Below are 17026 nucleotides of genomic sequence, written 5' to 3'. Positions count from 1 at the left end.
GCCAAATGCAAACTTTTTAAGTGCCACCTACCATACAGCTTTGCCTACTGGACTGCAACCACACTAAAAACATTTTCAGGTTTTCGCAATAATTTTGCAGCACCACGAAGTGGAAATTTAAAACTGCTGAATTACTTGTCTGGATAAAGTGCATACTTTGCTGCTTCCCCACTGTGATCAGTGGCACAAAGTAGAGTCTGATGCTCAGCTACACGTTTGTGTGTGTAATATCCACTTTTTAAAAAAATGTTCCTGTCACATGTGAGGGGTAACTGAATGGTAACCTAAATGGTGAGAAACAGTGGTGCAGCCCGTGGTGCAGCGGAAGCATGAGTGGTCCACTGTACCATTACTGTCTTTTATTACCCTGCCATGGATAAGGGAGGGGGGGGTTGCAGGGCCGGACTGGCCGTAACGGGCACCAGGCGGTTTCCCGGTAGGCTGCCAGGGTGGGGGCCGATTTTGGGCCCCTGGGGGGGCGTTTTTGTTACAGGGCCATTTTTGCAGCATAGCTGCAATATCGGCCACTGTAACAAAATCGTCCGAAACCGACCCTGGCAAACAGCTCAGCCGCACCCTAACCCCCCCACCCCCTCCGGGGGGAGGACGAGCACTTTGCCAGGGCCGATTATGGTTCTCAGTCCGGCCCAGGGTGGTGGAGGGTGTGTGCTTGCATTAAGGTCTATGGTTCATTTGTTATGCTTCTGGATATTAACTAAATGAACAATGACGCTGTATGCCCAAACGAGAAAGCCAACCTTCTGGCAATATTAATGGTTAGAAAATGGTCATATTTTGACATAGATTTGCATTTTTAAGTTTCGCCCTCGTTCGTATTCAATGTTCAAAATATATTCATAACCTTTTAATGTGAAAACATAGGAAACGCTTCTTATTAGGGTCAGCTTTCATTTCCTTTTTCACCAAGTATTAAAAAAGTAAAAAGTGTCAAATATTAGGAAACATATTCTGACTAGCTATGTTTTCATGAATCCTCACTCATGGCATGGTTCCACTGTGCAGCCTGTGAGGCCAGCGCTCACTGTGCAAGCCTTAGCTGTCGATTCACAGGGCACACCTCTGACACTTCACCCAGAGGTCTGCTTTGAGGTGACTCTGTAAGTTGTAATTGCTTCTTTTCAGCTTCCTGAATCTTTGCCTAACGGGTTGCGTTACCCACAGGCAGGTAGCCACATCCAGACGCTGATGGGGTCGCAGAGCCTCCAGCACCGGGCGCGCGAGCAGCAGCACTACGACGGGGGCATGAACAAAGTGACCATACAGCAGTACCAGACGCCGCTGCCCATCCAGATACCCTCCTCCCAAAACATCGCCACGCCTCGGGGGCCGCCGCCGGGACGGTGCTTGATCCAGACGAAAGGACAGAGGAGTATGGATGGGTACCAGGACCAGGTATGGAGAATCTACAGAACGCAGCATGTGAATCAGTGTTGACCATTAATAAAGCCACTATCAATCAGTCAGGATTTGTATGGCGCGGCTACTTCTCCAGTGAGGGTCTCGAGGCGCTGTAGAAACCTATGTCCCAATTTAATTGTTCAAATGAACACACTGGGCCTGATCATCACATAAATTGTACCAGTGTTTGGGTCTTATCATATACATTGTACCAGTGTTTGGCCCTGATCATATCAATTCTACCAGTGTTTGGGCCTTATCATATAAATTGTACCAGTGTTTGGCCCTGATAATATAAATTGTACCAGTGTTTGGCCCTGATGATATCAATTGTACCAGTGTTTGGGCCTTATCATATAAATTGTACCAGTGTTTGGGTCTTATCATATACATTGTACCAGTGTTTGGCCCTGATCATATCAATTCTACCAGTGTTTGGGCCTTATCATATAAATTGTACCAGTGTTTGGCCCTGATAATATAAATTGTACCAGTGTTTGGCCCTGATCATATAAATTGTACCAGTGTTTGGGCCTTATCATATAAATTGTACCAGTGTTTGGGCCTTATCATATAAATTGTACCAGTGTTTGGCCCTGATCATATAAATTGTACCAGTGTTTGGGTATTTTTGCGCTAGTTCCGGGTAATTTGTGCACATACTTGACAAGCACCTGGATACCCTTTGGGAGATGAGTCGCGCGCTACAAATCCAATTAACATAACATAACATTTTGCATTAGTTCTGTGCAGTTTGCCACTGGTTCAGAGTTATTCTGCACTAGTACTGAGCAATTTTGTTTTATGGATGATGGTTAATTTGGAACTTGGACGGTGTAGTTTTGCAATTGCATTAGTGCGGATGTTGCATCAAAAATTGATACAAAACTACCTGGCGGCCTGTGCAGGACTGGCTGGCAGCAGTGTATAATTGCCCACAACTGACGCCAGGAGTGCCATTGCTGTGGTCTGGCCCATGTTGTTCGTGCTGGGTACTGAAGGAGAAATCGCTGCAGTACAGAGATACCTGAGCATGGCTGCTGAAAAAGCTGTGGTGGAAAATGCACAGCTTACAGAGGGACTATTTGGTCCCCATGTTTCATTACCTCCCTCAAGAGCTTCGAAAGTCCCAAGCATGGCGCAGCATTCTGTGAATCCTGTTAACATCTTCCAGCTGACTAGCGAGCAGTTCAATAAAACGACAGAAGCATCGCTGTTTGCTCCTGTGTTGAGTTTTAAGTGTCTAATAAGAGAGGTGGTAATTTAAAAACAGCATTGGCGAAGGTTGCCTGCCTTTTGGCTTTAGCTATTCTTGTTTCGTTCAGTCATGGTTTTTGGAAAACTTTATTGCTGGGAAAGCAGCTTTGCACTTGTCAATCTAAAAAGAAGGCACATTGGCTAAAGGCAAGAATATTGTTCTGCTCTTAAATATTCCAAAAGGACAATACAATAGAACTGGCACTGAAGGGAACTACTTTGTGTATGAATGCGCTCCATGTGAAATGGCGGCATGCTGGATTGGGTGGAAGAAAAACGTGAATGACACAGAAACAGACTGATGGAAAAAGTCTGGCTGAAACCTCCTATAACTTATTAGGTTATATGCATAATTTTAGTAAAGTCAAAAGGTTTTGGTTAACACCTGGCCTAAAAAGCCAATCGGACCGGCATTAGCTGCAAGCCTCTTGCCTTTGCTAACGCTTTATGACAGAGATGGATGGATGTATAGATGGATGGATGGAAGGATTGATTGATTAAAAAGCACAGCTTCAGTTACTAATATGAGTTAAGTGTCTATATAAGCATGACAAGCACAAGCACTAGAAAGTTATACAAGCATTTTTTACAGTCCAAATTGCTTCATAAGTATTTCCATTGTCCTCACTTAAAATAGATACCAGCATGGCATACAGGACAGCAGTTATAAATGCACCTCACTGTGTGCATACTAAAAAGAGGATAGCTTTATAAATAACTGTTTCAAAGGAACACATTCCAGTATGCTATGAAAAAGCAGCAGTCAGATAAATAAAGGCTACTCCAAAAGGAATTTACACCGCATTTGCAGGAGACAGTAACAGATGAAGATGGAACGTGCCCGGCGCTCACATTAAAAACAACATGAAGAGCTGGTAGGAAGCATTTTGATATAATATCAGGCTCTAAACACAAAGGTAACACTAAAGTAATAATAAAGAAAAAACAAAAAGACTGGCACTAAAGAAGACTACCTCGTGTGTGGATGCGCTTCATGTGAAAGGGCAAAATGCAGCCACTGAAAGTGAAGTTAGCCAGTGGCTAATGTAGGCTGAGCCACTGCCCCATGTTGGAGTGGGTGGATGTAAAATGTGAACACAGCAGACCAATGGATAAAAAGAGCTGTCAGGAAGCCCTTTTAAGTAAGTATATTACACATATTAATGGACCGCAGGAGTATAAAAAGAGAGAAAGTGAGATATGAGAAAATGAAGGGAGAATGAGAAGAAGATGAAAGAAAGCATAAAGAGAGAGGGTAAAGAGAGATTAGAGAGGGATGGATGAGAGAGATACTGGAGAGAAGGAGAGAGAGAAAGAGCACAATGAGAGAGAGGATGAGAGAGAAGGATGAGAGAAAAGGAGAGAGACACTAACCCTCCTGGGTGAGTTCTACATTATAGAAATACATATAACTTAACATATAACATAACAATGTGTAAATGAAAAGAGCAGGTAAGAGAGATAGGAGGTGGAGAAGAGAGAAAGATGAAGAAGAAGAGCAGAAAGAAAGAGCGAGTGGTGAGAGATCAATGAGAGAGGGATAACAGAGAGAGAGAAGAAGAAGAGAGAGAGAATGGGTGGAAGGAAGAAGAGACAGAAGAGGAAACACATGGACCTGGATTGAGCATGTTAGCCTGGGCTGCACGTGGTTTCGAGTCTGGGCCTTGGTATTCGTGCAGCAATTATCTGAGTAAAGCCATTTACTGGTCTGTAGCTGCAGCAAGAGAGTGACATTATGGCTGTGTGTTGGTTGTTTTTAATATGGTTCTAACCTTATTCTGGATAACGAGTGTGTGACAGTCTCATGCCAAATTTGAATTATTACAGAGTGACCACCAGAATGGTTGTATAGTACAAGGGCTTACACATATAGTTCTTTACTTTTAGGCAACATAATAAATAGACAGTGGCGGAAGGAGGACAGAACCTGGCTGCACCAGCCATCATCAGAGACCATCTCGAAGAGCATGCACAGGATTCCCTGGCACCGAGCCATAGGCTGCGGCCCTGGCCCTTTTGTGTGGCTTAGTGCCTTGAAACCCTATGCTGACTATGAGTTCAGGCTCCCTATTGTGATTGTTATAGATTTTTATACAAAACTAAACAAATTATTTTGTATAAACATAACAAAAAACACAGAGGTCTTTTCAATTATCTTATAACATTCCTGATGATCATTTTTTGGGGAATGGGAAGCATTGGAAGTGTGGTCGAATCTCTAAGCCCTCCTCGAGTCTTTGTTTATCATGTCTTTATCTACCTTCTACAAAGCTCCAGTTCTCTACACTAAGGAAGCCCTTTTAAGTTTTCATTCTAACTCAAAGTATGTCATACATGGCCTTCAGATCTTTCTGCACTCACAGAAGCAGCCTCTGTTTTTTCTATGCGGCATTTCCTCACAAATGCATTGTCCACCTCTATTGCGTTTACCTATTTTTCTATCACTATCTATAGAATGTTGCATATTTGTTTTATAGCATGCTTTTATGATACTGCAACACAAACAAGATGAGTAGGAAGGTGCCCTCCTACTGTCTACATAGTAATCATCTGGTGTTAACCTCAATTTGTGGAGCCTGATATTTTTGTATTATACCTTGAGTGGAATCTTGAGTTCAATAAAATTTAGACTAGTCTGTATAGTCAGCTGTCTTGAGGGCATCAATGTCGACTTCCAGTCAAAATAGTTTTTTTAATAGTTTTACATACAGGCACACTTTTACACTTTTCAAGCTTTTCAAGCTCTAGGTAGGGCATGTTAGAGCCCGCCAGGTGCCTTTTTTGGCTTGTCTCTTCAAGGCAAAGGGATCTCTCCTCCTCCATCGGCCATTTTGGGTGAGGCCACAGAGGTTAGCAGTAGAGTGGTTAGTAGATTGGCCAAGGTGCAGATAAAAAATGGCACAGTGCTGCAGGCGCACCAAAGGCAAGCCCGTCTGCGCCCATCCACACCTGGATGATGCCAGGGAGACTGCCCGTTACACTCCAGAGGGTAAATCAAACGCTCACTCCAGGACAGAATCACTAGGATGGAGACCAGGAGGAGTGTGTACAGCTAAATCTAGAGAGAGGGAATATGAAAGATTTGCACACTGTCACTGGGACCCAAAGATTGCCTTGAAGTCAGGGGACTCTATATATAACCTAAGGGGGAAAGGGAAAGTTAGGACTGGCCTGACCCAAAAGAATACTATATGCGCGTTGGTAAATGCCAGGTCCTTGGTTAAACATTGTCTCGAAATACATAATTTGATAGAGTTACATAAAATAGATTGTCTGTTTATTTCTGAATCTTGAACTAAGGAGAACTCTGACCCTGAGCTAGTAGTGGCCACCCCTCCTGCTGCTCGATCACAAGAGAAGAACGGACCTCCTGGAGGGGAGGGGGTCTAGTGATTATTTCAAAAAGCTCCCTTAATTTCACCCTGGAACCAAGTGGAACAAAGCTAGTTGATATTTGTGAAATGGCATATTTTAGATGAAAAGACAATCCAAAAGTCCTACTTTCTGTTCTCTTGATATGTCACCCCCTAGGTTCAAGCCCCGTCTTAAATGTATACTGCTAAATTGTAGATCTGCCTCAAGACATGCAGCGGATTTAGCTGACCTCATATTTACGCAAGAACCAGACCTACTAATTCTGTCTGAAACATGGTTAAATGAATCTTCTACGCCAATCCTTGACAAACTGGTACCCCCAAACCATGATATCATCAGACTAGACAGAATTGATAAGCCAGGGGGTGGTATTGCCTGCATTCACGGAACAATCTCTCAGTGAACCGATCCCACTCTCCAGTATTTCCCTCTTGCAAATACCTATGCCTAAACATCACTAGCAATAGCAAACCAGTCTGCTCTCTGCACACTCTTTATCATCCACCAGGTGATAACCTCACCTTCATCGAACATCTCATGGACATTCTTTCCACTAATGCCGAACAACAAAATACCCACATATTCCTCGGAGACCTCAATCTCCACTGGAATGACCCTAATGATTCAGCGGTCAATAGTTTCAAAACCTTCCTCGCGGACCTCGACCACACCCAAATTTGTAACAGCTCCACACATAGTAAAGGATCAATCCTTGACTTAGTCATCTCTAATGGAGATTCCATTCAGCCTGATACGATCCGCCCATGCGATTGGTCCGACCATCATCTCATCACCTTCTTCATCAACGAAACAGTGAAACTTAATTCTGCGCAACCCACATGACCTAAAATATGGAAGAGGGATCTGAAAAATATCAATACTAACCGAATCACAACCTCCAGCTCCAACATCCTTCTTCCCCCAGTAGGGCTATCCGATGTTCAAGATCTCACCAACCACTACTTAAACTCCATGAACATGGTATTAGACGAGCCCCCCCCCCTACAACTGAAGAGAGTCTTTATCAAAGATTCAAAACCCTGGTACGATGGAAGACTCAAGGAGGACAGACGATCCTTAAGACTAATTGAACGAAGATGGAGATCTACACTATCCGCCAACCACCTCAAGCTGCTAAGAATGAAAAGAAACGCCTACTACAGAAAGATTAGACGATCTAAAGCCGACTTTTTCAGTTATCAATTTGACCAGACCAAGAATCGTCCCCAAACACTTTTCGAGCTAATCAAAACACAATCTAAGGATGCACCCCACCCCCCCCCCAAGCTAACACAGGTTTATCTCCCAACTGCGAAGCGTTTGCCTACTTCTTCACTCTGAAGACCAAAAACATAAAGAAGGACCTACTCAATGATTTATCTATACACACTGACACACTTATTGACTCTTCATCATCCCTTCCAGGAGTCCCACACCGGAGCTCACCAAAGATTGACCTAAAAAATAATGTATCTTGGTTCTCCTTCAATACTTACAGTGAAGAAGCTATACTCAAAATACTCATGGCTTTGAATCCCGCCAACCACTTCAATGACCCTCTTCCCGCAAACTGCATAAAAGACTTCATCCCACTGCTACTGCCTCTTTGGACCAAGATTATAAATACCTCTCTCCTTTAAGGAACCATCCCTGAAATCCTTAAATCTGGGCAGGTATCCCCCATCATAAAGAAGCCAACGGTTGACCCCCTTGGACTTAAATAATCACCGACCGATATCCAACATCCCTACCCTGGCCAAACTCCTAGAAAATTGTGTACACCTTCAGCTTGGAAAACACATAGACCATTTAAACCTGCTCAACCAATACCAATAAGGCTTCGGTGCAGGACACAGTACTGAATCAGCTATGACCCACATAATAGACGATGCACTACAAATCCTAGACCAAAACAAAGCCTGCTTACTTATCTTGCTCGACCTTTCTTCGGCCTTTGACACCATCAAACACGAAAACCTGCTAGTCTTTCTGAAACACAGTACGGGATTATCCGGATCTGTTCTAAATTGGTTCACCTCGTTCCTCCAAAACAGATCACAACGATTCAAGGTTATTCATTCCCTGTCTGAACCCGTCCCAGTCACCTTAGGAGTCCCACAAGGATCATCCCTCTCTCCGACACTTTTCAATTTATTCATGGAACCACTCACCGAAATTCTCAAATCCTCCAACATACAGTATCATATGTACGCAGGTAATACACAACTATACTTAAAGATCCACTCACTAGCAGACATAAAATCTCTCAACACAGCTCTAGGAAAAACTCAGACCTAGCTGGCCAAAAAACATTTTAAACTGAATACCCTCAAAAACGAATTCCTCCTAATCGCTCCTCCCTCCCAAGTACCCATAATTCAAGATTGGATCAAACACCTAACAGCACTCAACTGCCAACCTCTAATTGTTGACTCATGGAAATCACTGGGAGTAACTCTGGACAGAAATATAAACATGCAGAAACACATCATCACTGCAACAAAAGGAGCAAACTTTCAGATGAACACATTGAGAAAACTAAAACCTTTCCTGTCTGAAAAGGACTTCAAACTGGCAGTACACGCTCTAGTTATCCCAAGAGTGGAATATGCCTTCTCCAGGGCGAAACTTGAGACCGCTCCGTTGACCCTTAACCTTGCTAGTGGCTCCTGGTACAAGAGTCTGACCCAACCACAACATTTCTGACTAAAGCCCATCCTGGTCAGCATGGTAAACATATAGTTCCATTCAATGCTATCAAATGCCATTTTTGCGTCGAGGGACATCAATACCGCCAGGTCTGATTGAGGCAGTGTGGTTTTATGTAATACTCCAAATAGTCGCCTCAAGTTAAGACGAATGCTTCTGTGTGGCATAAAGCCTGATTGGTCAGGATATACAATCAACATAATTACTGTGTGCAGTCTGGCTGCTAACCTTAGCCTCTAAATTTAGCAAGGATATAGGTCTGTACGAACCACAACCGGTTGGCGGTTTGCCCTTCTTATGTATAACTACAATAGTGGCTATCCGCTGGTCGCTTAGCAGGCATCCTGCTTTGCGCGCCTCTTTAAACATAGATAGCATATGATTAGCCGCTTTGTTCGCCATCCCTTTGTGTAATTCTACCTTCCCCGACTGCAGGTCTCCTAGTGCCACTGTAAGTTTGTCTAATGTCAATTCGGCTTTCAACACCTCCCTCTCCTCACCTATGAGCGTTTCTAGGGTCATATATCTCAAAGATTCGACACAGTCAACAGTATTTCTGGACATTGTGCAAGTGTAGAAACCCTCATAATAATTGGCAAACGTGTCTGCTATGGATGAGCTAATAGTTTGGAGCATGCCCTTCCCGTTGACCACTTCTAAGACCCAGGAATGGTCCCTGTCCTTGTTTTCAAAACAGACCAATTATTTGTTGGCCTTATCACCCCATCAAACAGCTGTAGCTGCATCACTAGCGCGTGACCCCTTGCCCCTTTTTCTGCCAGTGCTCTGAGGTCCTGCTGCCAGAGACGTAGCTGGTGGCTGGGATCTGACATTCCTTCTGCCAACATTCTAGTTTCCAGTGCTATAATATCTTGCTCAACGACAGAGCATTTAAGTTTGTTTTCTTTCTACATCTCCCCTATCAAAGCCTGGGTCTGGCATGCCATGACCGTCTTGATTGCCTCCCAAAGGACACATGCGGAGTTCACAGTCCCCTGATTTGTGTAAAAATGTGATCGGCACCCTCCCAAAGCTTCTCTTTTAGGTGCCTGTCCTTCAGATACCAGGGGTCTATCCTCAGCAGAAAAACAAAATCTCTGATCGGTCCACCTAGCATGACCTCAACTGGGGAATATTCGGAAAAACCCCTTGCATAGTACATCTCTGCCTGAAATCTGCCGGCTCACATGTTTGAAGTTGTAATCAAGATGGGAAAAACTACTGTGTGTTGAGGAAAAATACTTGGGCTGCCTCTGTTGCGGGTGACACAACCTCCAGATGTCTACCATCCCCAGCGCCTCCATGAAGGGCTGAAGTGGTCATAGATCACCCTACCTGGTGGCATTAGCCATCCTATCCAGCCCTGACTTAACCACTGCATTCATATCTCCCCTAGGACAAGGATCCCAGCCGACATCTCCAAAACCAGGGCACTTATTTTCAGCAGAGTTGCTGCATGCAGTAACGGTGGAATGTATAGGGGGCAAAGATTGAGTATGTCACCCTCCCATGTTCTGGATATTGCTACATATCTATGTTGGGAGTCATGCCATGTGTGGCAGGGGATAAATGGTACAGATTTCTTGAGTAGGATACCTACCCCTCGGACGTCAGTTGTGTAGCCCGCATGTGTCACTAGTGAATAAACAAATCTATCAAGTGCCTTATAATGATTCCCCCGAACGTGCGTTTCTTGCTGTAGTATGAGGTCTGGAGCATGCCGACGTAGGTGCTGATCAACAAAAGGAAATGATGTCCAGGGATAAATATACACAAGTTGCTACAGCAAAAAGACAACAATATTGATCCCTTGCATGGGAGCCCAGTCCCCAATTTTAACTTGACCAGATGAAGAGGAGGAGTCCATCAATTTGAAATGTGGATTTATGAATATGTGTAACACACACTACACAAGTGACTGAATAGAGAGGTAGTATCTCTCTGTTTATGCAGTGTGTGACAAGGGTTACCTCCCCTCGAATTGCCAGAGGGGGGAAGCATCCCAGCCAGGAGGGTCTCAGTGCCATTCGCCACAGTCCCTTACGCCGTCATTTCACTCAGCGCCATTTCAGGTGTCCCATGAGGCATCGGTCGATTGGTCTCTTGCTGCACCTCGGCTTAAATTGCGTCAAAGATGTATCTGGCCTTCAGATACGATGGGTTGCCTTGGTATACGCAGATACTGGGTCACCGGATGGATTTTTGGGGGATTTTAGGGGATATTTCACTGGCGGTTAGGGAGTCGTCTCAGAGTGAGGCCATTTTTGTTGGTAGCTAGCCAGGTCCTCCGCCTTAACACATTTTCCACCCCATTGACTTTGTGAAATTCTTCCATGCCCCAAACACTGCTTTGGTGGGAGGTGATAGGGCAGCTCTACCTCCTACTCAATGGATATAGTGTAAGTATATTTTTTGCTGCATGGCTACTCTGTCAATTTTCATCAATCGTTTTGAAGATGGCCACCGCCCCTATCAGTGAGAGAGGTTCCGCCATCACTTTGCATCCTCCCACATTTTGCCCATGGCTGTGTATAGACATCACCTGAGAAATGCATCCTGCTCCCATGTGACTTTAATTGCTAAGTATATCTGAACCCATCCCTACTCATTAAGATGCTTTACTAGGTAGTGCATCCCCTATTCATTAATCAATAGCACTGTTGTTCAAAATCTGCAGGAGCGCAAGGATGGTTTGTTGTGGGGCTGCGACATATACGAGGCTTTTGTCTGCATACCATGATAGCCTATGGTCTGCTTCCTTATCCACAGCAAACTGCTTTACCCCTAAAGTTGCTCTCACCACACAGGCCAGTGGTTCAATTGCCATGACAAACAAGATCATGAAAAAGCATCATCCCTGTCTTGTACCCGAACCCAATACAAATGGCTGTGAGAGCACTCCATCAACACTCATTGCTGCGTTGGGCTCCACACAGAGCCGTTGTACCCATGAGCAATACTGGAGCTGAACCCAAAGATGACACATGTCTGAAACAAGAACTGCTAGTAACAGGATTTAATGGGATTTCAGCATCAAGTGATAAGGTTGCTGTTAATGGGTATTCTTTTCCTTTGCCTCTTTGGAGCAGTAATGAAGCCTGTGTATAGTCAATCTCGTTGACCTCAAGTGCATAAAGCCCAATTGGTTCTGGTGTATTACGGCACTGATAATCAGGAGAAACTTGTTCTAAGGATGCTTATCAAAATCTTTGGTTGAACGTTACGTTAGGCCAATATGAGGCATATTTCACTGTTGGTTTCCCATTCTTTGGTATACCTACAATAAATCTGTGACGGAGGTCGGAGGCAATCTCCTCATTGAATAGATGTTGGAGGTATGGGCGCCGTTGCAAAGCTAGACATCTGTACAACTCTACTCCACTTCGAAGCTATGTAATTTCATTTCTGTGATTTCTTCCAGTGTGATGTTATCTTCTAATATAGGCATCTGGTCAGGTGTGAGCTTTCGAGTTTTATCCTTTGAGAAAGACCTTCACCTTCTCAGATGGTCTGTCTTGCCTAGTTTCTTGCACGCTGTGATAAACGTTTGTGAACGTCTGCACAATTTCCCTATCTGTGGAAACCCCTAGACCGGATCAACGCTCAGTGATGTCCTCAAATCAGCATCCCTTCTTCTTTTTCTTAAGACAGGCTAGGATACATCCTGCTTAATTTTCTATTTCTTATAGCCTCCATGCAACAATTATGTGGTGCAGTATGGTAGCCTCTCTCTTATCACCGACGGGCAACCTCCTTTTACCTGATTGCTTGTGAAGTGCGTGTGCTCTTGGGGGTCTCTGGACTCCTTTTCTTTTCCAGGACTGCTTCTTCTAACTCTCATATCATATTTAACTTTGCCCTTGTTTAAACCTCCTGCCACCTCCCATGCTCTTTCTTTCGGTACTGCTTTGTAGCCCATCAAAGTGAACTACATGATTACAAACAGCTCTTGTTCTTGAGGACTACTTCATAATTCCCAATATAGATGTTATAGGTGCTTCTGTGGATGGTCCTGGTTCACGTTGTCTTTTGGAAGTGTCAATCCACATGGGAAATACAAATCCATTTTACTTCTGAGAACTATTTGCTATTATTGTCTTTTGGAGGTACATACCCACCTTAGTTATTGCCTGTGAGAAGAACACATCTATATTTTATGTAAAAGGTATATGTCCACTTTGTCTGCGTGTGGCAGAGGCCCATGTTTTCTGTGGGAGCTATGTTGTCTGTGGATGGAACACATCCATGTTGTCTTTTGGAGGTAGATGTCCATCCTATTTGCCAGAGCGGAGTAACTGTCCGTTTGGCCACTATCATGTCTATGTGAAGCGCGCCTTCACATTCTATGTAGGAAGTGTATGTCCACATTATTTTCAAGAGGAGCATATTCATGGTTTCTTTATGATACATGTAAATTGTAGTAAGGCCATGTGCATGCTTTCATTTGGCGGTATAAGTAACTATATGTGCCTATCCCAAGACCAACACCACAGTTTTCAGTGTTTGAGGCAGGCATCCCTGAAGAATTCATAAACACAGGCCCAGCTTGTGTTTTTTTTATTTATTTAAATTTACACTTCAAAGTAAAGCAATACGTGGAAGATTTGTAAAGCATATACAGCGCTAAGGCCCTTTCTAAAGCAGTTACATTATCCTAAATGGACCTTAATATTCAATTGGCGGAAGCAAACTGATCTCCCCTCTTCTCCCAATGTGGGTTTATACGGTGAGTGTAATTATAGTCATAGGAAGTGGGGTCGACATTCAAATATTCACAGACTGTATACATCTGTGCATTTAATAGTATTGCAGAATTCCTTAATAAAAGCAGTTTATGTGTTTATTATTAGAATGACATGCAATATTCCGATCAGGAAACCCTTAGCTTGTCAAAGTATTAACACCTGCATTTTTTTTAGAAATAAATCTTAACGTTCATCGTGCCTATGGTCAGAAGTAAATAAACTTCTTTTGTAAGACGCCTTAAGGGACCCATGTTGCTGGGCTGCAGGTTTGAGTGGCATGTTCAATTATCTATGCAATAGCAGGTGTATGATGGTGACATATATGTGACAAACCATGTGGTCAGAACCTTCATGGTTACATACATGTGATGGCATCTGATCACAACATTGCACATTGTGAGGTGTAATGAATTCCTCATGAAATACTAAATTCCTGAGTTATGAATGTACAAAAACTATTCATTGATATACTGAGTTAACCCATTAAGTGTGAAACACCAGACCTTTCATCCTCTGTATATAAAATGCATATTTGCACATACTGGGCGGCGCCTGTGGGAAATCACTTTAGTCCCGTTTTTATGTCTACTATGGTTTGAGGAGGGCTACCCATTTGGGGGAAGGGGATGTGTATGCCATTTACGTGAATCTATCTGTATTCTTCTTGGGTATTCAAATATCTTTCCATGTTTTTCTAACATAGTTTTGTGTGAGGATAGACAAGAATCCTGGCCTTGGATTTAGTATCAGTGGTGGAATAAGTGGACAAGGAAACCCGTTCAAACCGTCCGACAAGGTAAGGGCTCTGATTTCCCCTGTGTTTTAACTAATGCTTGTCTTCTGTAGGCTGAAGAAAACAACAGAAATAACGATGATGAATAGAAGCCCCTGGCCTGTATCTTTCCCTCTTGTGGAGAGACCGTAGGCAAGCGCCCCCTACCAACATTCCCAGAATTGCATGTTTAAACGAAGCGCGCCATTTGTTTGCCGTTTCTAGAAAGTACTTTCCTTGGTGTCTAAAGGTAAACTGGAAAGATTCCGCAGGCTTGAGCGTTGCAGCTTGTGAAAGAAATAATAGTAAGAGATGGATTATTCGGCAGAATTAAAAAAACAAGAACGGCCATGTACGCCTGCGGGCTCCCGATGAATTCCCGAATGATAAGCTAACAACATGAGAGTTGTTCCTGTTTTCTGTATAAAATATAATTCTGTCAAATTGATTTTCGATATGTGTTAATACAAACATACCTTTATCACAACAGGGGAGGCCGATATAAAAACATCTGACGTAGAGTAAAACCAATCTGATTAAAATTTTAAAATATATTTTGGAATTTGTTACGTGGTCTCAATAACTTATTGACACGTTAGAACACACCTTTTTGAATAAGGTGTGTTCTAACGTGCCTGTGTGTAGATCATAAAGCGAGGAGGCGTATTCTACAGAAAATAAAAGGTGCCTGTTGACTGCAAAAGAGAGAAATATAACAATGGTTGCATAGGTCTCATTCAAAAATATATATATTCCATTTAATTACATCTGTTTAATCTTTAATTTATAGTCATCAAGAAAAGCTTTATCAAGGCTTTGAGAATGCAAGTCATTTGTATTTTCCTTGGCTGATGTAACAATAGACAGTGGTGATAACGGCACAGTGCTCAAAAGTGAAGGTGGGAAAATATATTCAATATGACACACACATACAGTAAGGTGTCACCCTTCTTTTCAATACAATCTCCAGTTCTATATGGATATTGGTCCTTGGTTATATGAATTCCACATTAGATAACCCCTGAGTATGTGTCAACATTTTAACCCATGCAGTTAATCGTATCATCATAACTTTATTCGACGGTTAAGACATCAAAGTACATCATATAAAAATACATCAATTATTCAAAATACAGCGCATTTCCCAAAAATTTAAAATGGTTAAAATTACCATTATATTCCATGACACAACATATAAAACTACAATATCTTTAAATATTCCCAATTTACTATAATTTATAACATATTCAACATTTCTAACACATTTAAATCAATAGTAAATATCAATATACTCAAATTAAGAAGACGTTTAAAGGCGGCTTTTAGAGCGAATTGACCATGTCCATTTGAGAAATTTCACAACTGCTGTCGCAATTGTAGGGTTAGAATCTGTAGTTAAAATTCTCAGGGCGTCAACATACCTCTGAGTACCCATAAGCGGACAAATGGGTTTTATCCACATTCGGCGAGGTGCAAGATATTGAGACAGCCAAACAAAATATGACTGACAGATTCTTGTTGGTCTGGACACCAGGGGCATCTGTCACTTGAAGACCCCTCCCATTTCACTATAAACTGCCTAGTTGGGAGGGTACCAGCCCTAAATTGAAAATACAGTTTACGATCATATGGCCTTTCAATAACATCCCAATATTCTTCAAGCATGGGCCTGGTCTTAAATTCAAGAAAACGACCCGTGAGATTTGTTGGTAACTTTTCCAACATGATTGAATGGTGGACCATTGCCCAATATCTTGCTTTTAAAAGTTTTTTACCTGGGAAGGTTGCATTTTGAGGATTATCCCACAGATCTACCATTCCCATCTTCCCTAATAGGGATCTAATCTCACTCAGCCATTTTATTTTATGAAAAGGATCATTTTTAATAATATCCATAAGGCCTCGAGCGTATTGCGTTAACTCCTCTGTACTCCATATTCTACACCAATATAACAATGGGCGCAAAATTACTAAATCTTTAATCCCTTTTCTACCTAGATCCCATTGTAGAGGGATTAAAGGGGTGCTTTGTGGTACACCAGTCAATTTGCGAAAAAACTCATTTTCCACCTTGGTCAAGCGGGATACGTTTTCAAAGCCCCATAGTTCAGCTCCATATAGGGCTGAACTTAACACCTTCATCCCATAGATCTCAAGAGCTGGGCGGATAGGTTTAGTCTGTGATGCTTTGAATTTTTGTAGGAGACAACCTGCTTGTTGCTGATGCTTGAGGACAGCCAGGTTAATATGGTTATTCCAACGCATGTCTCTCTGCAAAGTCACCCCTAGGTAAGTGAAAGCGTCCACCTGTTCTAGTGGACATTTGTCCATGACTATATTGCCTCTAAAAGATCTGTGTTCATTAAACGCCATGAACTTGGTTTTGACAGTGTTTATTTCCAACCCATGCAGGCGACAAAAATCTACAAAATGCAACAAGGCTTTCTGAAGGCCGCAGGGAGTTTTAGAGATGACCAAGGTGTCGTCCGCAAACAAGAGGACAGGGATGCGAATACCATCCAGCGCCGGGGCATCGGTGGGGGTCAGAGAAAGGTAATCCACCACCCCATTGACAAAGAGCGAGAACAGGGTAGGCGCCATAACGCACCCCTGCCGCACTCCCCGCTCGACAGGGAAGGCTTCAGTAACCTCCCCCTGTATTCCCCACCGAACCCGTGCAAAAGTGTCCTCATGCATGCGGACGATCAGTGTTAATAGTTCCGAGGCCATCCCCAAATCCTTCAAAACC

General features: G+C 42.9%; 1 protein-coding gene across 1 annotated transcript in view; it reads left to right on the top strand.

Moving 5' to 3' along the window:
* LRRC7 (leucine rich repeat containing 7) overlaps positions 1-17026 on the top strand; it is a 1991887-nt gene that overhangs the window by 1722121 nt on the left and 252740 nt on the right. The window contains exons 25-26 of the mRNA XM_085602293.1: positions 1144-1413; positions 14209-14301. Of these exons, the coding sequence (XP_085458419.1) occupies positions 1144-1413; positions 14209-14301 (363 nt within the window). The remainder of the gene's footprint in view (positions 1-1143; positions 1414-14208; positions 14302-17026) is intronic.

Source organism: Triturus cristatus, chromosome 4_2, assembly GCF_964204655.1.
Source record: "Triturus cristatus chromosome 4_2, aTriCri1.1, whole genome shotgun sequence".
NCBI lineage: Eukaryota > Metazoa > Chordata > Amphibia > Caudata > Salamandridae > Triturus > Triturus cristatus.
Note: the sequence above shows the minus strand (reverse complement) of the source record. Positions and strands in the feature narration are given on the sequence as shown.